A 20,813-nucleotide genomic window follows, 5' to 3' on the forward strand; every position below is an offset into this window, starting at 1 on the left:
CATTATAAGCCTCTTCCTTTAATCTAATACTATCTTTAACTTATCTTGTTAGCCACGGTTGGACCACTTTTCCCATGGTGTTTTTATTCCATAGGGGAATGTATATTCGTTGCGAATTATGATTTAAAAAAAAATGTTTTCCATTGCTTCTCTACCGTCATAACTTTTAATCTATTTTCCCAATCTACCTTAGCCAACTCGCCCCTCATACCTACGTAGTTTGCTATGTTCAAATTTTTGTGTGTCAAGCCCATTGAAGATTTAAGTCTGCCAACTCTTGTAAGTTGCAGCTTGTGCCTTGTTGGTGGATGTGCATGCGTGATAGGCAATGAAAGCTGTAAACTTATGTGAAGAGTAGACATGGTCTAACAGTAAATGTGGAACAGGTTGATAGGCAACATTTTGCAGCATGCATACTTGGACCATCTACTTGGAAAATTATACTGTTAAATGATATTACGTTGGCTTTCTTAAAGCTTGCCTTCTTCACCTGCATTTGTTCCCAGGTTCTGCGGGTAGTGTGCACAATGTTGGCTGTGACAACCACCCATATGAGGCATACTGCACTGTTGTCTTCTGAGGATGTCAAACAGGGCAGCATTCTTCACATTGACCTCATTCAGCAGCTGCTTCATTTTGTCACCTATCAAACAGGAGGTTTGGGTGCTGCACAACTTAACCATAAAATCTAGCCTAGAACTTCAGTATCCCCTGAAAACAGGGGCAGGGATCGCAATGTGATAGTAATCCACACCCTTTCAGAGGACTGCAGGTAGCACGTAAAATTCATGCTGCCCATTACTTTACATGATTGTGGCATGCAGCCAAGCGCTGAATGCGCTGCTGAGTGACAGCAGCCTTCCACCATCCATGCCGCAGCCACAGGGGTAGCACTGCCTAGGAGCACTAGGATAGGCAAAGGCACACACAAGACAGTCACTAAGGGAATGCACAAGAGTGATTAGTTGATTTTTTGATGTAATATTGGATGCATATATGGGTAAAGTTTGATTGGAATGCTTGCTTTGTGGTGGCTTTTATTTCAGCATTGTGGCCAAGAGGACACTGTGATGGTCAGTAACAGCGGGAAGTTAAGGTGTGGGACTAACATATCAAAGTTTGCAGATGATACAAAGATGGGACGGAAAGTAGTGAGTGAGGAGGACATAAAAAACCTGCAAAGGGACATAGACAGGCTAAGTAAGTGGGCAGAGATTTGGCAGATGGAATACAATACTGGAAAGTGTGAGGTTATGCACTTTGGCAGGAAAAATCATAGAGCAAGTTATTATCTTAATGGCAAGAAACTGGAAAGTACTGTAGTACAAAGGGATCTGGGGGTCCTGTTGCACGAAACTCAAAAAGTTAGTATGCAGGTGCAGCAAGTGATCAAGAAGGCCAATGGAACGTTAGCTTTTATTGCTAGGGGGATGGAATATAAAAACAGGGAGGTATTGCTTCAGTTGTACAAGGTATTGGTGAGACCGCACCTGGAATACTGCATACAGTTTTGGTGACCATACTTAAGAAAAGACATACTTGCTCTCGAGTCAGTACAAAGAAGGTTCACTCGGTTAATCCCGGGGATGAGGGTGTGGTCATATGAGGAGAGGTTGAGTAGATTGGGACTCTACTCATTGGAGTTCAGAAGAATGAGAGGCGATCTTATTGAAACATATAAGATTGTGAAGGGGCTTGATCGGGTGGATGCGGTGAGGATGTTCCCAATGATGGGTGAAACTAGAACTAGGGGGCATAATCTTAAAATAAGGGGCTGCTCTTTCAAAACTGAGATGAGGAGAAACTTCTTCACTCAGAGGGTGGTAGGTTTGTAGAATTTGCTGCCCCAGAAAGCTGTGGAAGCTACATCATTAAATAAATTTAAAACAGAAATAGATAGTTTCCTAGAAGTAAAGGGAATTAAGGGTTACGGGGAGCGGGCAGGAAATTGGACATGAGTCTAGGTTCGGAATGGTCATGGCCCTGTGGGTAGTGGAGTGGGCCCAGGGGCCGTGTAGCCTGGTTCTGCTCCTACTGTGTTCTAATTCTGTGTTAGATTTCAGGAGATGGTTTTATTCCTGTTCCTGGCTGGGGTGGAGATCGCCTTTACAGAAGGTAAGTACTGTAGAAAATATAGGGACAGAGTGAACTCCTGGAAGAATTTCGATCGCCTAGATGGGTCGGAGAGGAATTTCCCAGATTTTTTTCTCCCAAATTGGCCATTGGGTCTTTATCTGGTTTTTCGCCTCTCCCGGGAGATCACATGGGTTCGGGTGGATGCACAGTGATAGAAGATTTGAGGTTAGGATCAGATCAGCCATGATCTTATTGAATGGTGGAGCAGGCTCGAGGGGCCGATTGGCCTACTCCTGCTCCTATTTCTTATGTTCTTATGAATAGGGAATTGGGGTTGTGTTCACTCGTACTGCAGGCGGATGTTTCGCTCCCGGATATTCTGACCAGAAAGGGGCTATCTGGGTTGCCTCCTCCTCTTCCTCCTCCTCCTCCTCTTCATCTTGCTCCTCCTCCTCATCTTGCTCCTCCTCCTGCTCCTGAGCTGGAGACCGTATCCCTGGTGGCAAGGACTGTGTCCAAATATTCCAAATGTGGCCTCACCAATGTTACCTTTTTTGACTAATAGTCAAGTTTTTTGGTTCTTTGCAGTCTCAAATTCCTGAGGATATTTGGACATTTCGTAGGAGGATGAGAAAGAATGGTAGGATGGTTAATTAAATGTATCTGGTGATATGTCATGGATAACTGTGGTCTCTTAGAGCTTGCTTGATTGTCTTAGGGAGTCATAGCATTTTTTTTATTGCCTCCACCAGGAATTAGCTTTACTAGTGGTTGGAGCAAGTGGTGCATAATATTGCACCATGCAATGTTTAGGATGAGCATTAGTGAGGCTGATGACCTTTATTTTCCCTTCTTTTTATATGTTCATATACCTTTGAGATGCATCTCAGCAGACAATTAGCCTTGTTGGTAACAGGTGTAGCCATTTTTCTGGTTTTTATGCTTTTTTCCTTCAATTTCTTTCTCTGATTTTTTTCCCTTGCCCTTACCCAAAGGTCATTTTTCATTGTGAGCCTGGGCAGTGACTGTTGGGTGTTTATTTGACAGTGAGGGCTATCACAGCTGAGCTTGGTCCTACCCATAGCTGGCATCCATCCACCCATGCACTCCCCAGAAAAGGTCACTGGATAAAGATAAAGGGCTGGATTTTCATTCAGAAGTCAGGTTGGAGGCGGGACTACAACTTTCAGGGTTGTAGTCCCGCCTCCATCAAGATGCGGCCAATCCATGCGATTTTAACTTGATTGACCTTGTTGAGCCCGCCCAGCGGGCTCAGCAGGCCAATTAAGGGCCACCTGGCAACAGGTGACATCACAGACTGAAATTTCATCTGTCAAGATGTTTTGACAGATGATATATCAGTGTTTCACAGCTGTTTGAAGCTGTCAAACACTAACAGCCTTACTGAGCCCTTCTCCACAGACTCAGTTAGAAATCTCTCCTGCACAGAAACTTTTGACAGTTCGCAGCCATTCTGCTTTCTGTGCCGGTGAGATGAGGGACTCCCCGAACCGAAAGGAAGGAAGGCTGAAAAGGTAAGAAAATGTATGTAAAACTTATTTAATCACTTTAGACACACCAAACACCCTTACCTTTGCATTCATGCACACATCACTCACGTGAACACTGACATCTCGACCCCTCCAAATCCTTTAACCCGACGGCCCGACTCCTCCAATTTGACGTGGTTTGGAGCCGTCGGGAATCCCACAGTTCAAGCTTAAAAATAGGGATTAGGCTAAAAACTGCATGTTAACTACTTGTTAACAGGCAGTTAATTGGCACTAATCCCTTCCCACCTCAGGTAGGCAGGTCCCAGTGCAGGGTGGATACCCGCCTCCTTTGAAACTGGCATGGAGGCGGGTTGGGGTCGGGACCCCCGATTTCGGGAATTTAATCCCCCGCACGCCTCCAAACCCGACTCCACGGCACACTGAAAATCGAGCCCAAAGAGAGGAAACCTTAGATAATTTTCCTCTCCCTAATGCGGTACACTGAAGTCTTGGCATTGGCCACTGCCAAAAATGAGATTGACCAACTCATCACAGTCATGGTTCCAAATCGTTATGGTTGTGTGGCAAGATCCTTTTATATATTCCTCATATCCCTAAACACATAGGCTGAGATTTTCTGAGGGGGTCAGTGGGCGCAATTGGTGGCGGGAAAGTGTTTATTTCCCCAGTGGGCCGGGACCCCGCTGTGAACCCGCCGCCACACGCCTTTCCCCGATGTCGGGTCTGTCAGCGGGGCACCCAATTCAGGTAATTATGACCTTGTTTAGAGATCATTAAGAATACATTTGAGTTCACCTTTTGATTTTATGGGCTCGCCCACGGGGTCCTCGCAGCTCGGGGATCACGTCTGTTAAGCTGAGGTGGGAGTTCAGTGGCCATTGATTCAGCTGTTGAGTTGACAGCTTCAAATGTAAAGTGAAAGCTCCCATCTTACAGAGATATCTTCCCTCAGCCACAAGCTCTTCCTCACTGCATTTCCACAACAGATTCGCCATGCTGCAAGGCTTTACACAAGTCTCCATCCAGTCTGACCTCATTACCTCTCTCAACATTGACAGATCGCTTCTTTCATCTCTACTTTACCTGCCATCTATTCCATTAGCGTGGGTGCCCTTTATACTCTCTCATCTTGGTCCTCAGAATCCCACCACAATCAGCCCTAACACCAGCAGCACCAGGCACACCAGCAGCGCCAACAACAACACCAACCTTCTCCGCAATCAACTGATGCTGCACAGGGATGGCCTCACCATGGCCAGATTTACTTCACTTGATGCTGTACACCCTGGCAGCCACATGATGCACCAGGTTGGCACCACCCCACACCAACACCATAATGCATCCCTACAATGCCCAAGCCATTCCTTTCACACTCATGACCATTGCTGGGGTACCGTTATGCCTCACCATTCACTGCAACTCACTAAGCCACTTCCAAAGGTGCACACAAATCTGTCCAAGAACGCCAAGTGTTGAAAATAAAGCTTTCTGTGTTTGACAGCACATTAACAGAAACTTTACATGAACATTGCATAAAAGACCCAAGTGGCTACCCTTGTGTGTTGTTCGTTGGTATGATTGCACTAGGATGAGGGTGAGTGTGAGGGGTGGCTAGTGAGATGGGGATGTGATAATATAGATAGAGGGATGGGTGGAGGTGCAAGGTAAGTTGGTGTGAGTAAGGATGTGCAGGAGTAGGGTAGGGAAGGCAGAGTGATGGAGATGTGATGAGAGACACAGCAGGATGAGGTTGAGTGGGGCTTTGTACTAATATTTTGTGATCTACTGAGATCATTGAAAGGCTTGTGGCACTGCACCCAGGTCCTCCTGACCACATCCCTGCTTGTGCCCTCCTCTGCAATGTGCAACCAGGCTGTATTGATCTCCTGGGGAGGTCTCTTCCGCTCATGGGAAGTGTTGTGTATTTTGAATGTGTATTAGAATTGTCCCACATGGGATACCATAGTGGTGATTTGCAATGCACTATGGGAAATGTAGTGCATTGAGTGAAGAAGCACATTGTAAATAAAATGGCCGTTAACTAAACTCTCCACCCCGGAGTCCTTCTTAATTGTTATATAGGTAAGGGTATAAAACCCCTTGAGACACAACAAAACTGGCAACGAGGACGACGGACTTGCGCATCACTTTGCACTGGAATCGGCGATGTTTAAAGTAAGAAGTTCCTGTCTTTTCTTAATGGCGCACCCGCAGTTTAGTGCTGATGCAATCACCTCGTAAAGGTGGCGGTTCATGTGTTACACAAATAAGAAGGGGGAGAGTAACGGTACAGTGAAACGAAGTGGAGGAAAAGGACTGTAAAAAAAAAAATAATAAAATGGACATGCTAACCGGAGCGTTTGGACCATTTGATGAAACGGCGGAGCAATGGAGTGCTTATACAGAGCGTTTCGGATTTTTCGTGACTGCAAATGGCATCAAAGATGACGTGAAAGTGGCGACGTTCCTCAGTGTGATCGGAGCAAAAATATTTGGCTTGTTACGGAGTTTGATGCACCCGGATAAGCCCGGCGCTAAGACATATGATCAGATTGTGGAAGTTTTGGAAACACATTTCGTACCCAAGCCGCTGCTGATTGCCGAGAGGTTCAGGTTTCACAAATGAAACCAAGGGGAGGGTGAGTCCATAGCCGAATATGTTGCAGTGCTAAAGAAGCTAACTGAGCATTGTGAGTTTGGTGAAATTCTAAATGACACTGTCCGTGATAGGTTTGTGTGTGGATTAAGATGTGAAGCAACACAGAAGTGCTTGCTCACGACTGACAAACTGATGCTTAAATCAGCAGTGGAGCTCGCTGTGTCTATGGAGTTAGCAGCTAAAGATACACAGCTGTTGGGGGCTGCAACAAGAGTGCACAGGGTAGCAGCTACACTGGATAAGCATGCAAGGGGCGCCAGAGAGTGTTACAGATGTGGAAGGTCAGGTCATCAGCCATCTGACTGCTGGTGTAAAGACCTGACCTGTCGGAAATGTGAAAAGAAAGGACACATTGAACGTGTGTGTAAAGGGCAAAGCAAACAATCCTACACAGAGACACACAAAAACAAACAAGGAAACACATCCAACTGGCGTTCTAAAAAGAAAAACCTACACATGGTGAAACAAGAACAGGAAGACAGTGACACAGACTCTGATGGGGAACTGAATCTCCATGTGTTAACAGTGAATGGAGGCTCATCAGGCTATGGAGTCACTCCACTACTAGAGGGAATACCGGTCAAAATGGAGCTGGATACGGGGGCCGCTGTCTCCTTGATTTCAGAGAAGCTATTCAAAGAAAAACTGAACCACCTATCACTGACGCCGGCCAAGCTCATCTTAAAGACCTACACTGGGGAAACAGTCCCAATGCTGGGTAAGACGGAGGTCAAGGTGGAGCTTAATGGACAAACCATGATGCTGCCAGTTTACGTGGTCAAGGGTGACTATCCATCCCTGATGGGCAGGCCATGGTTGGAGAAAATTCATCTGGATTGGAAAAAAGTGAATGCGGTGTCAGTCGAAGAGGCGGGGCTAGCGGCAGTGTTGACAAAGCATGCGGCTGTCTTTGACGGAGAATTGGGGAGTATGAAAGGGATTACGGTCAAACTCAAGGTGAAGCCTGACAGCCAGCCACGATTCCTGAAGGCCAGGAACGTTCCCTACGCCCTCAGACCAAAGGTGGAGGCTGACCTGGAGCGTCTGGTCAAGATAGGGGTCCTGGTGCCGTTTCGCAGTGAGTGGGCCACGCCCGTGGTACCAGTGATGAAGAGTGACGGCGCGGTTCGCTTATGTGCAGATTTCAAAGTAACAGTGAATCCTGTGCTCTCAGCTGAACAGTACCCCCTCCCCATCATTGAAGATCTTTTCACGGGTCTAGCAGGCGGTCAGAAGCTTAGCAAGATTGATTTGTGCCAAGCCTACTTGCAGATGCATGTAGAAGAGGACTCACAGAAGTACCTCACCATCACCACCCACAAGGGCCTCTACAGGTACTGCCGCCTACCCTTTGGTATAATGTCAGCACCAGCATTGTTTCAGCGGGCTATGGACCAGATCTTAAGCGGCATTCCAGGGGTACAATGTTATCTCGACGATATCCTTGTCACAGGAAAGGACGACAACGAGCATCTGCAGAACCTGACGAAGACACTGGGAAAACTTGAAGAATATGGCTTACGCATTCGCAAGGACAAATGCGAATTTTTCAAGCCATCAGTGGAGTACCTAGGCCATGTCATCGACGCGGACGGCCTACACACAGCACCGTCGAAAGTGAAAGCCATTGCCGACGCTCCTGCACCTACAAATGTCGGCCAGCTGCGGTCATTCTTAGGTCTCCTGAACTATTACAGAAAATTGATTTCACTGTTGAAACCATTACATGAGTTGCTGTGTCAGGGCAAGGCCTGGGCGTGGACAAAGGAGTGCAAAGCTGCATTCAAGAAAGCCAAAGCAGCTTTGACTGACCCCAGAGTGTTGACGCACTTTGACCCGTCATTGCAGATTCAGCTGGCCTGTGACGTGTCGCCTTATGGCGTCGGCGCAGTCGTGTCCCACATCTTTCCCTCAGGCGAAGAGAAGCCGATTGCATTCGCGTCAAGGTCCCTGAGCAAGGCAGAGGTGAAATACCCGCAGATCGAAAAAGAGGCTTTGGGCATCATCTTTGGAATCAAAAAGTTCCATCACTACTTGTTCGGAAGGAAATTCACCTTGCTGACGGATCATCGTCCTCTGACATCGATCTTTGGTCCACACACAGGAATACCCTCCCTGGCAGCGTGCAGGATGCAGCACTGGGCGCTGATGTTAAGTGCTCACAATTACAACATCAAATACCGGAGGTCAGCAGCACATGGCAACGCAGACGGATTGTCAAGACTTCCGCTGCCTGTGCCCTCTGAAGGCTGTGAGCAGAAGATTTTCTACTTTGACATGGTGAGCAATGCCCCGTCACGGCCCGGCAGGTCAAGACAGAGACCAGAGTGGACCCTACGCTATCCAAGGTGCTGGATCGGGCGATGCGAGGAGATGGATCATGGATGTCAGATGCACCACCTGAGCTCCTACCTTACCTGTCAAGAGGGAAGGAGTTGTCTGTCACGTCAGGATGCCTCCTTTGGGGCATGCGAGTGATCATACCACCAAAGCTGCGGAAACATGTCCTCAACAAGCTGCACTCAGGACATTGTGGTATTGTCCGGATGAAGGAGCTGGCACGAAACTACTTCTGGTGGCCCGGTCTGGATCATGAAATTGAAGTTGAAACGGAATCATGCCCATCATGCGAGACAACCAGGGATACGCCAAGAGCAGCGCCACTGCATCCATGGGAATGGCCGGCGACACCATGGCAATGGATCCATCTGGACTTCGCGGGACCAGTGGAAGGAGCGATGTTCCTGGTCGCGGTGGACTCCCATTCCAAATGGCCGGAGGTTGCAGTAATGTCCACTACCACTACGGAGAAAACCATCGAGACTCTGAGAGAGATGTTCGGGCGATTTGGTCTGCCGGAGCAGATCGTAACCGACAATGGAACACAGTTCACATCCCAGGAGATGGAGGAGTTCCTCAAGAGCAATGGAATCCAGCACACGTTCTCCGCGCCTTATCATCCATCCATGAATGGATTGGCGGAGAGATTTGTCAGAACGCTGAAACGCGCGTTGAAAGCGGCAAGAAGTGATGCTCCTCTAAAGCAGCGCCTGAATGCTTTCTTGCTGAAATACCGAAACACGCCTCATGCTACGACTGGAGCATCTCCTGCTTACCTACTCATGGGAAGGCAGCTACGGACATGCCTTGACCTGCTGAGGCCAACGTCCACAGAAGCAGTGGTGCACGCCAATCAGCAGGATCAAGTCAGCAGACGAGCTCAGAGGTCCAAAGAACGACACTTTATGGTGGGGGGCAAAGTCCTCGCACGTAACTACACCACCCCAGAGCGGTGGGTCCCGGCTACGGTCATTCAAAAGACGGGCCCCGTTTCATACCGAGTCCGCACCGGAGACGACCGAACATGGAGACGGCATGTAGATCAGTTACTGCCAGGACAGTCGCCACAGGTAACCCAAGAAACAGAGGATCAAGGACCTGCTGGGGGCTCCAGCAGGGACTGGTCGTCCGACCCTGAGACGGTGGCACCATCCACTCTTGTGCCATCGAGGGAGGAAGCCACGCCTGCAGGGTCACGGGCGAGCCAGCCAGAGCCTGCTCCTGAGACTAGGCGTTACCCCCAAAGAGAAAGCGCCTTAGTTACAGTTAGTGCTAGCCTGTGTGCATGGGGCAGAATAATCCCCAGGGTTAGTGGAATGTAGAGGCAGTCTACCCTCTCTTCCAAAGTTATAGTCATTTTCAGTTATTCTGTTTTGTGGACATTCTATTTTAAGGGGGAGGAAATATGTTGTGTATTTTGAATTGTCCCACATGGGATACCGTAGTGGTGATTTGCAATGCACTATGGGAAATGTGGTGCATTGAGTGAAGAAGCACATCTATATATATAAATCGGTACTTCTGTCATTCTGTCTTTCTGTCTATCTGTCTTTCTGTCTTTCTGTCTATCTGTCTATCTGTCTGTCATCGCGTGTGCATTGCGGGTATGCACTCAAAAGTTACAGGGCGTACCTACGCGCGCGTTACCTCCAAAGAAAGCTTACGCTTCCGAGACGGTTTTAAGCGTATTTACGTTTCGGCCGGGCTAAAATTGCGCCCGCGGTATCCCAAAAACCTTCAACATTCCGCTCATTAGCATCTCATTATCCGCTCATTAGCGACAGAGTGACCGACAGAGTGACCTCGAGCTTGACCAATCGTACGCCGGGTTGCTGGCGTGTGCCGCCGGGCCAATCGGTGCGTGTGTGGCCGGGCTTTATCGTTCTGAACCGAGGTGAGTCGCCGCCATCTTGATTCCAAACTTTTCCTTTCTTTTTCCCGCTTTCTACGTCTTAAAAAAAAACGTTGCTTTTAAAATACATATTGTTTTAAAAAAAAATGATTTAGAAAGTAATTAACTTATCTAATCTCATTAATTTTCCTACCTTTCCCCGTTTTTCCAGGTAGGCCTAGAAGCCTCGGCGTCTCCTCCGCAACCACGCCCGAGCTAGGCACCTCCCGGCCCCACTCGAAGGCTGGAGGGCCAGCCTCAGCCCAGCGCCGCTAGGGTGCGCGCGCAGCAGGAGCTGAGACCCGCTGTCTCTCTCTGGCTGGCCGGGGGACGGGGCTTGCTGAGCGTCCAGCGTTACCCTGGCAACCGGGCCCGCCGGATGTCTCGCGCAGCCGCAATCGGCGGTCTTCACCTCGGGGGGGCGGGGGGGGGGGCGCGACCCTCGGGCGGGGGGGTGGGGGGCCGCGCGCGCAGCAGGAGCAGCTGAGACGCAGCGTCTCTCTCTCTGGCTTGGTCAGCGTCACGGTTACCCTGGCAACCGGGCCCGCCGGCCGACAGTCTCAGCTCCTGCTGCGCGCGCAATCGGCGGTCTTCACCTCGGGGGGGGGGGCGACCCCTGCCCTCCCTCCCCCCTTCCCCCCCTGCCCTCCCTTCCCCCCCTCCCTACCTTCCTCCCCCCGCCCTCCCTTCCCCGCCCTCCCCCTCCCCTCCCCCCCCACCCTCCCCTCCCCTCCCCCTCCCTTCCTCCCCCTCCCCGCCCTCCCCCACCCCTCCCCCTCCCTTCCCCCGCCCTCCCCCTCCCCTCCCCCCCTTCCCTGCCCTCCCCTCCCCCTCTCCCTCCCTCCCCCTCCCCCCTCCTCCGTCCCCCCCTCCTCCCTCCCGCCCTCCCTTCCCCTCCCCCTTCCCCCCCCTCCCTTCCCCCCCTCCCCTCTTCCCCCTCCCCTCCTCCTCCCCCCTTCCCCTCCCCCTCCCCTCTCCCCCTCCCCTCCCCCCCTCCCTCTCCCCCCTCCCCCTCCCCCCTCCCCCTCCCCTCCCCCTCCCCCCCTCCCTCTCTTCCCCCCAGTCGCTCTCTCTCTTCCCCCAGTCGCTCTCTCTCTTCACCCCAGTCGCTCTCTCTTCACCCCAGTCGCTCTCTCTCTCTCTTCCAACAACAACATTCCCTCGAAAAAGCCTCGGCACCGCCGGGCACTTCAGCTAGTTGTAAATAAAATGGCCGTTAACTAAACTCTCCACCTCGGAGTCCTTCTTAATTGTTATATAGGTAAGGGTATAAAACCCCTTGAGACACAACAGGAAGGAAAGAGGACTTCCCTGCGTGCTGTGACTCCCTCTATAAGCATATGGAGGGAGTCATGGGCGAGCCGGGGTGCAGCCGTGCACCTCTGTGCAGTGCTCGTCAGTGTTTGCAGCACCTCAATGCTGTAGAACACTGACAGCAGAACTGTCAAAATAAATTTGGACATGTTCCCTTTAAGGAAACCGGCTGATGACGCGTCATCAAATGACGTCATCAGATCTGCTTCCTCTAACTGGCCGGGAAACGTGGGCTTAACAAGCCCAATCAAGGTAAATTAATTTTAGCCAGCGGGGTCCGGACCCGCCACTGACGTCGCTGAGGTCAGCAAAATCGCAGCCATACTTTTTGTGGTTGAACTATTATACATGACTGACTCATCATATTTTGTGTTTCTGAATCCTATTACAAACCTATGACCACTTTTGTGTTTCTAAATGAATTTGAATACACTCCTTAAATCATAATTTAATACCATCAAATGAAAGGGGAACTTTTTCTGTTACTTTCCCATAGGAATCCAACAGAGGTGTTTGTGGTATTCTGGTCTGGTTAGTGGTACAAAAGTGGTTTAATTTGCTAAGTAATATTCAAACACATTAATGCCTATATGCAAGTTAAAAAATGCTGTAGTAATTGACTATGAAGTATTGTTTGTTACATGTTATTAGATATAACAAATTAAGCTTTGTAACAAAAATAAAGTATGTCTTCTGTAACCACATACATTCAAGATAATTATTTGTACAATAACTTTTATAAAAGGGAACTCTGAATTACAAATCATTATTGACATTTACTTTCCATTAATTTGTGTTCTTGAAATTCACCATTGAGCAATCGCGTATAATAAAAGTGAATACACAGCAATAGAGTACTATTTTGTGGAAATAGTTTAAATTTCGCTTTCACAAATTGTCTTTTTCACAACAGTAAGCATTTATAGTAAAACAATTTATATTAGTGTGAGTCAACCTATTTTATCACAGCTCTCATACATTATTGTACAATATAATTTTCTTGATACAAGATTGTGTCCAAGGAGTACATAAATTATATTGTTTTATCAGGCTTCAAATAACTTGATGCTACATTTATTCTTCCCCAGTTTTGTTCTGACTTCATGGAAGAACTTGACACATTACTTCCATTGGCTCTGGCAAGCAGTGAGATCTTTCTTCAGGAAATTAGAGAAAACTTTGTGGATGGCTGTTCTAAAGTAGCTGCAGATGTCCTGTCTCGACTTGAAGAGAGAAGCAAAGAGGTCCCTTCCAAGGTTCCAATACAAAACCTGTATGTTATCCTTTCCACAGCAATATTCATCCATAATTACTTAACTGAATATGAGAATTTGCTGAAAGAGACAAGCAAAAGGTAAGTCCTCTGCACTTAAGCATTTAAGCAAATGCAAATAATCAATTACATAAATTTGTGTTTCATAGTTACCAAACTGCATCTGATGATATCTGCTTAATAAGAAAAGAATAATCAATACTGCTGATATATAGAGCTGTTATTTACCTCTGTATTTTAAAAAAAATCACGAAAACAAGTTTGCAGTTTCTGTGTACAATAATTGACACCATGGACAAAATATTTAAGTAAAATAATGAGAATTGTATAAATATTATTATGATATTACTACTTTAGTGAGAAGAGAACTTAAATTTGTCCAGAAACACGACTATATTTCTAAGAGTTTAAAACAAAGAACAGTTTGTAAAAGTGATTTGAATGCTAACATCAGCTCTAGGTTCAGCACAGAGAGGAAATGAATGATTGATACCTAATAATCATAACATTTGTAGCACTGGAGATTGTTGTCTTCTTATGCTAAGGTCTTAAATCTCTCTCTCTTTGATCATTCTTTCTGAGTAGGCCGTTGTTCTTGCTGCTAATTCAGCGGTATCAGGAATTCATCAGAGTGATCCAGTTTCAAGTTACCAATTACTGCATAAGAGTTTGTGCTACAAGCATTTTCCAGGATGCACAGAGCCACCACTGGGATGACTCCAAATCTTTTTATGAGGTGTGAGAATTAATTCAGTAGCTCTTTGTTTCTTATATATTTCTGCAATTGTGTTCTAATTGTATTTTAACTGTATTTGCTTAATAAGAAAAGAATAATCAATGCTGCATATGTATAGGGCTGTTATTTACAGCACAGCTGCATGTTAAATGCTGCATGTTAAATTAATATATTTTTAATGTAGCTGTAAGTAATAATGGATGTAATTTTTCTGGGAGAAAGTTTTAGCAGATCTATTTCTGTTTGGAATATCACTATTACATGAAAACTTAATTTTGCTCTTCTTGGTGGTATTCAAACATATAAATACAAATAAATCTAGATTTTCCACTTTTAGCACAATTTACACCAGAATGGCTATTGGTGGATTTTAGAATATTACATAGGATTACACAGGATATACGGCACAGAAACAGGCCAGTCGGCCCAACCAGTCCACGCCGGCGTTTATGCTCCACTCAAGCCTCCTCCCATTTTTCCTCATCTAAATCTATCGGCATAACCCTCTATTCCCTTCTCCCTCATATGCTTGTCCAGCCTCCCCTTAAATGCATCTATACTATTTGCTTCAACTTATAATATTCAAATGGACGTGTGCTCTTTTCACCCAAAAATCTGAAAAAATGGCTTCAGACTGCCAAGTTGCCTCCACCCTGCCCCCACGTGATTTTCGTGAGTGTCAGATCAGCCACTCCCAAACTGACCCTACTGGAACCGGTGGGACAGGTAGTTAAGGCAGTTAACAGCCTGTTAACTGCCTTGCTAATCCTATTTTTATAGTGGTTTCCCATTTTCGTGCTTCTGGCTCCTGTTTCCCATCTTGTCAGAAACAGGCCAGCTGCAAGGAGACGAGTTGATGGAGGACATGATTTGTAGTCATTGATGCAGCACTTTAAAAGTGCTCCTGTAACATGGCTGACATTCAAATGCAACAACTTTGTTGTTGGAGGTTTGGGATAAGATTTAGCAAATCTGCTGACCTTGTGACTGTTCAAGCTGACAGCCATCTGCAGTGTGACCTGATTGGAATCATTTCAGGCCACTTCGACTGCGCTTGCAAGCTTCTTCCCTCAAATGAAATCTATAGCAACGGGATGAGAACCATTTATATCCTCTCATCCTGGTCGTCAGATTCAGAGGAAGAGCAGCCGCGGCAGCAGCACAACCAGACACAACAGTAGCACCAGCACCAGGAGCGCCAACTCCTCCTCACCCACCTGATGATGCACAGGGCGGAGCGCCTCAGCTCAGGGCTGCACCTTGCCGCAGGAGATACCCCCAACACGGGGTTTACAAGCAGAGGATCTGCTTCTTCAGCATGACTGAGCAGCAGTGCCAACGGAGGCTGAGACTTTCGTGAGACGTAGTCGCTGACATCTGCGCAATGCTGCACCAACACCTGGAGCCCAGAGGAGCGTGTGGACACCCCTTACCAGTTGCTGTCAAAGTCACCACCGCACTCAACTTCTTTGCTTCGGGCTTCTTCCCAGGATTAACAGCAGACATCAGCGGCATCCACCAGTCGGCTGCACATACCTGCATCACGCAGGTCACCGATGCCCTCTTTGCAAAGGTGCACAATTACATCCACTTCTCCATGGGTGGCCCAAGTGTGACGGCACCTGCGGTTGGCTTTGGCAAAATGGCAGGCTTGCCAATGGTGCAGGGCGTCATTGACTGCACACATGTAGTCATTAGGGCCCCTATCACAACCCAGCTGTATTTGTCAACCGCAAGGGATTCTACTGCCTGAACGTCCAGCTGGTGTGTAACCACAGGAAGATCATCATGCATGTTTGTGCAAAGTATCCTGGCAGTTGCCATGACTCCTTCATCCTGCACCAGTCTACTGTGCCTCAGCTCTTCCATCCACCAAACTAACTTTCCGGATGGCTTCTTGGCGACAGGGCTATCCCCTGAAAAAGTGGCTTATATCACTGATGAGGAGGCCATCAAACAATGCTGAGGAGCGGTGCAATGTGGGTCACATATCCACCAGAAGCATCATCGAGCAAACCACCGGCTTGCTCAAAATGCGCTACCGATGCCTAGACAGAGCTGGAGGAGCCTTGCAGTATGCACCAGCCAGGGAGTCCAGAATCGTCATGGTCTGCTGTGACCTGCACAACATCGCACAGCAGCGCGGTTTAGAGTCATAGGCCTAGAAATTCATTAAGGCGCTGCCAGCTTTGCGGCCAGTTACCGCCTAAAGAGGGCTTCTGCGCCAAAAAAGGAGTTTGCGCTGATATTCAGCGCAGCGGTATTGGCGGCGGTAGCCGTTAGCGCTGCGCCGGCACCGATGACGTCATCGGTGTGCGCAGTGCCCCGGTTCCGCCCCGAAACCGGCCCGATCCCCATATTTAGTTGCGGCCGCAAACAGCGACCAGAAAACGGGGCCGTACTGTAGCCTTAGTGGGGCGCTTTAAGGTGGAGGTGCGGCCGGCCGCTTTTTCGGCGGCCGCCTGCCCGCACCTCCTTCCCCGGCCTCCTCCACCGCCCCCCCCCCCCACGGCATTGCCGGCTGCTTTCCACGAACCCGACACTTCTCCGTGGTGCCGGGCTCATTTGCCGGCACTATCCAGCGGCGATCTCCCCGTTGCAGGCAGCTCCCCCTTAAGAGAAAGAGGAGGCCTGCAGTACCGCAGCCTGCCGCTCCGCAGCGGCTGGCGCAGCGGCGCCAAGAGCGCTGAAATTCAGTTTCAGCGCCCCAAGCGGAGGCGGGCACACCCTGGAATAGCGCCCGGTTCCGAATTGGGGCGCAAAAACTGAATATCTGACGATCGCTAATGGCTCCCCGCCCAGCGCTAACTTTTGGGCGCCAGCCAGCTGGCAGGGCCATAGTGAATTTCTAGGCCATAGAGTCATAGAGTTATACAGCACAGAAAGAGGCCCTTCGGCCCATCGTGTCTGCACCGTCCATCAATCCCTGTCCAGTCTAAGCCCATTTTCCAGCATTTGGTCCATAGCCTTGTATGCAGTGGCATTTCAAGTGCTCATCCAAATGCTTCTTGAATGTTGTGAGGGTTCCTGCCTCTACCACCCTTTCAGGCAGTGAGTTCCAGATTCCAACCACCCTCTGGGCGAAAAAGTTCCTCCTCAAATCCCCTCTAAATCTCCTGCCCCTTACCCTGAATCTATGCCCCCTTGTTATTGACCCCCCTACTAAGGGGAAAAGTTCCTCTTTATCTACCCTATCTATGCCCCTCATCATTTTGTACACCTCAATCAGGTCCCCCCTCAGCCTTCTTTGCTCCAAGGAAAACAACCCCAGCCTGTTTAGTCTTTCTTCATAGCTGAGGCGCTCCATCCCAGGTAACATCCTGGTGAATCTTCTCTGCACCCTCTCCAAAGCAATCACATCCTTCCTATAGTGAGGCGACCAGAACTGCACACAGTACTCCAGCTGTGGCCTCACCAGCGTTTTGTACAGCTCCATCATAACCTCCCTGCTCTTATATTCTATGCCTCGGCTAATGAAGGCAAGTATCCCATATGCCTTTTTAACCACTTTATCTACCTGTTCCGCTGCCTTCAGGGATCTATGTACATGTACACCAAGGTCCCTCTGACCCTCTGTACTTCCTAGGGTCCTACCACTCATTGTGTATTTCCTTGCCTTATTTGTCCGTCCAAAATGCATCACCTCGCACTTTTCAGGGTTAGTGCTGGCGTATGAACAACGGCTCATCACACAGCCTCCTCGGAGGAAGAGGACGAGGAAGAGGATGAGGAGGATAACGAGGAGGAGGATGAGGAGGAGGATGGGGAGCGGCGCCTTGCGGGGCCAGATGTGGCCAATCCAGCAACATTGCTGGCCATCAGGCAAGGGATGCACTCATCCATGCCAGATTTGCGTATGCTTACGCTACAACCACAGGTGGCTGGCACATGGAGATGAATATAAGTCCGACATTCTCAAAACCCAGGCATCATCTGTCCAATAAATGATGGTTTGCGCTCAGTGTTATCACCAACATTCTACATGGAATTCGCCCTGAGCCCTCACTCTTGAACTTCCATTTCCCAGAACACAGAGGCCACACTTTAGGTGATCTCAGCAGATCATTAAACCTTTTTCGACACTGAACCCATGTGCGTCTGCACACAGACCTCGAGCTCACCTCCTCAGCAATTTGCAGTCAAGCTGCCTTGGTTTGCTGAGGAGGCCTCCTCCTTCCGTTTCCAGGGAAGAGGAGCTCCTGACGTCCTCTAACTCCCTCAACAAGAGCATGGAGGGAGCCCTCATTGAACTTGGGTGCAGCTTTAGTTTTTGGGGCTGCCATTCCTGCAGCAGCCAGCACCTTTAAGAGAAAAAACCTAATGCTTTTGCAAGGGGGACGTGGCCCCTTTAAATTTTTATTCAAATAACGCGACATCAGAGGCGAGAATCTGACAAGCTCCAAGCAATTGTTTGGGGGGACCCACACGTCGGCTGTAACGAGGCTAATCAGGGTAAAATCGTAACTGCTGGGTGGCAGCATCTGGGAGCGGGTCTGAAAGCTGCCGAGCAGCGGGCCCGCCCTCAACCCGCCTCCATTAATAAAATCGCGGCCTCAGATTCAAATAGCTATAGCTTCTTAAATATCCCCGAAAACTGTTACCGGGACTTCCTAGATTTGAAAAACTGTTTACCATATTTTACAATACAGGAAACTTTGTGCGATCCGGTACCGACGGGACCGAGCTGTTGCCGTCCCATCAAAACTGCCGGACAAACCAGCGCTAATGTTGAAACATACGGAGATTTTGAGCTCCATATCTGGCAACAAACCCTGTTGCTTAGCAACAGCTTCTAAACAGTCGGCCGTACCTTGCAAGCGTCTCTGTAGCTTAGCAACAGCTTCAGCGACACCTTGCAGCGCCTGACTGGTGAAAAAAAAGCAACGAAAAGAAAAAAACCTAACGAAACGGCTCCTGATTTTTGCCGGTGGCTCGAGCATTCCGGACAGTTAACCTCCGGATAAACCAAAGTTTCCTGTAAATGGCTGTCATACATATAGCTGAACAAATCACACAGTCTGTGCTAGTTCAAAAGTAGCTTGGCTCTTCCCTCAAGAGATTAGTAATGAGATAAGTGCATTTAAAATAAAAAAAAGGGGATATATTAAATAAAATAATCAAACTCAAAGAGGATAAAACCCCTGGTCCGGATAGATTGCGTCCACGCATTTTAAAAGAATCTAGGGAAGAGATAGCAGAGGCATTACTACGCATATTTAATAATTCGTTAGAAAAAGGTGTAGTGCCAGAGGACTGGCGGATAGCTAACGTAATACCGATATTTAAGAACGGGGATAGAACATGTCCAGGGAATTATAGACCAGTCAGCTTAACATCGGTGGTAGGAAAAATAATGGAACCCCTACTAAAGGAGAAAATAGAAGAACATCTAGAAACCAAAAATATAATAATGAATAGTCAACATGGATTTCAAAAGGGAAAGTCTTGCTTGACCAACCTAATTGAATTTTTTGAAGAGGTAACAGAGAGAGTAGACAATGGTAATGCAGTAGATGTAATTTATCTGGATTTTCAAAAGGCCTTCGATAAGATACCCCATAATAGACTGATGAACAAGATCATTGTGGTGATTATTCTTGTTTTATAAGAAGCATTGTAATTGGTTTCCTGTTTTCCTGCCTTGAGATATATGTTGTAAACTTATTGGTTAGTTGATTCCATGTGACCTGTGGTGGCCATCTTAAATTCAGTTTTCTACAGTGGTTGAGACTGGGTGCTCAACATGTACTTGCTGGTTTTTTAAGGTTAATAAAGCCTAGCTTTTGAAAGGCAATCTACTCTTTATTTCAATTAACCTTTTGCTATAATGGAACGATATCTTCGACTGGAACGATTTAATGCTGACCCTAATTCTGCAGGAGTGGATGATCAATGGAAACATTGGTATCGTACATTTTAAAACTTTTTGGGTGTGTTGGATCAGCAATCCCTAAATAAGTTGGATATACTAATCAACTACATTGCTCCGGATGTGTATAAGTATATTTTGGACTGTGAAACTTATGAATTGGTTATTGCTACGTTGGAAAAAAATTTTGTTAAACCCAAAAATGAGGTATTTGCACGTCACCTTTTATCTGCCCGTAGGCAGCAGGCGGGAGAATCCTTGGATGCTTATTTACAAGCACTCCGGCGCCTTGGTGCTAACTGTAATTATAAGGCCGTGTCTGCAGAAGAACATAAGGAAGAGTCGGTACGGGATGCATTTATTAATGGATTACTGTCTAGATCAATTCGTCAGCGGTTATTAGAAAATAAGACCTTGGATCTTAAGAGTGCTTTTGCACAAGCCTCTACATTGGATTTGGCTCAGAGAAGTTTGGATTCTTATGCTCTTTTTGATCGGCCTGCGACCGTGGTTTCGGCAGTTCCGGATGAAAGGGAGTTACGTGGATTTAATAGGAGTGGTTTACCAGATTCCGAAACAGTTTCTACTTCGGCAGCTGTTGCCTCTAGGATTCAGAAGTGTTATTTTTGCGGGAACGCCCGGCACCCCCGTCTGAAATGCCCTGCCCGGGAGGCTGTGTGTAGTAAATGCGGCAAGGGAGGTCATTACGCACGTGTTTGCAAATCGGTTGCCTCCTCTGCGACCATTCAGCCTTTAGATAGGGCGTTTATTGCATCAATTTCTGCCGCCTTTTCCCATGGCCTAAACAAAGCTATAGTTATGGCCCAAGTTAATGGGTTAGAAGTGAAGGCCCTTATAGATACGGGCAGTACTGAGAGCTTTATAAGTCTTCAGTTTGTGAGGGAGAAGTGTTTGAAAATTTCGCCTGTTTCCTATCAGGTGTGTATGGCTCAGACGACTCTCACCTCACAAGTAGCTGGTTGTTGCCTTGTGAAATTAATTCTCCTAGGTAATACGTATACTGATATACGCCTATCCGTTCTGCCTAATCTCTGTGCGGACATTTTGATTGGTCATGATGTGCTTCAATTACATGAGTCCCTCAGTCTTTCCTTCGGAGGAACCAAGCCACCTTTGTCTA

At 47.8% G+C, this 20,813-nt stretch overlaps 1 protein-coding gene across 2 annotated transcripts in view; it reads left to right on the top strand.

The window, feature by feature from the left end:
• Window positions 1-20,813, top strand: part of kiaa0825 (KIAA0825 ortholog) — a 755,168-nt gene that overhangs the window by 232,881 nt on the left and 501,474 nt on the right. For both annotated transcript variants that reach the window (XM_085988737.1, XM_085988745.1), the window contains 2 exons: window positions 12,883-13,148; window positions 13,653-13,803. In XM_085988737.1, the coding sequence (XP_085844863.1) occupies window positions 12,883-13,148; window positions 13,653-13,803 (417 nt within the window). The remainder of the gene's footprint in view (window positions 1-12,882; window positions 13,149-13,652; window positions 13,804-20,813) is intronic.

Source organism: Somniosus microcephalus, chromosome 1 (assembly GCF_052327205.1).
Source record: "Somniosus microcephalus isolate GS21.2 chromosome 1, FLI_Smic_1.0, whole genome shotgun sequence".
NCBI classification, from domain to species: Eukaryota; Metazoa; Chordata; class Chondrichthyes; order Squaliformes; family Somniosidae; genus Somniosus; species Somniosus microcephalus.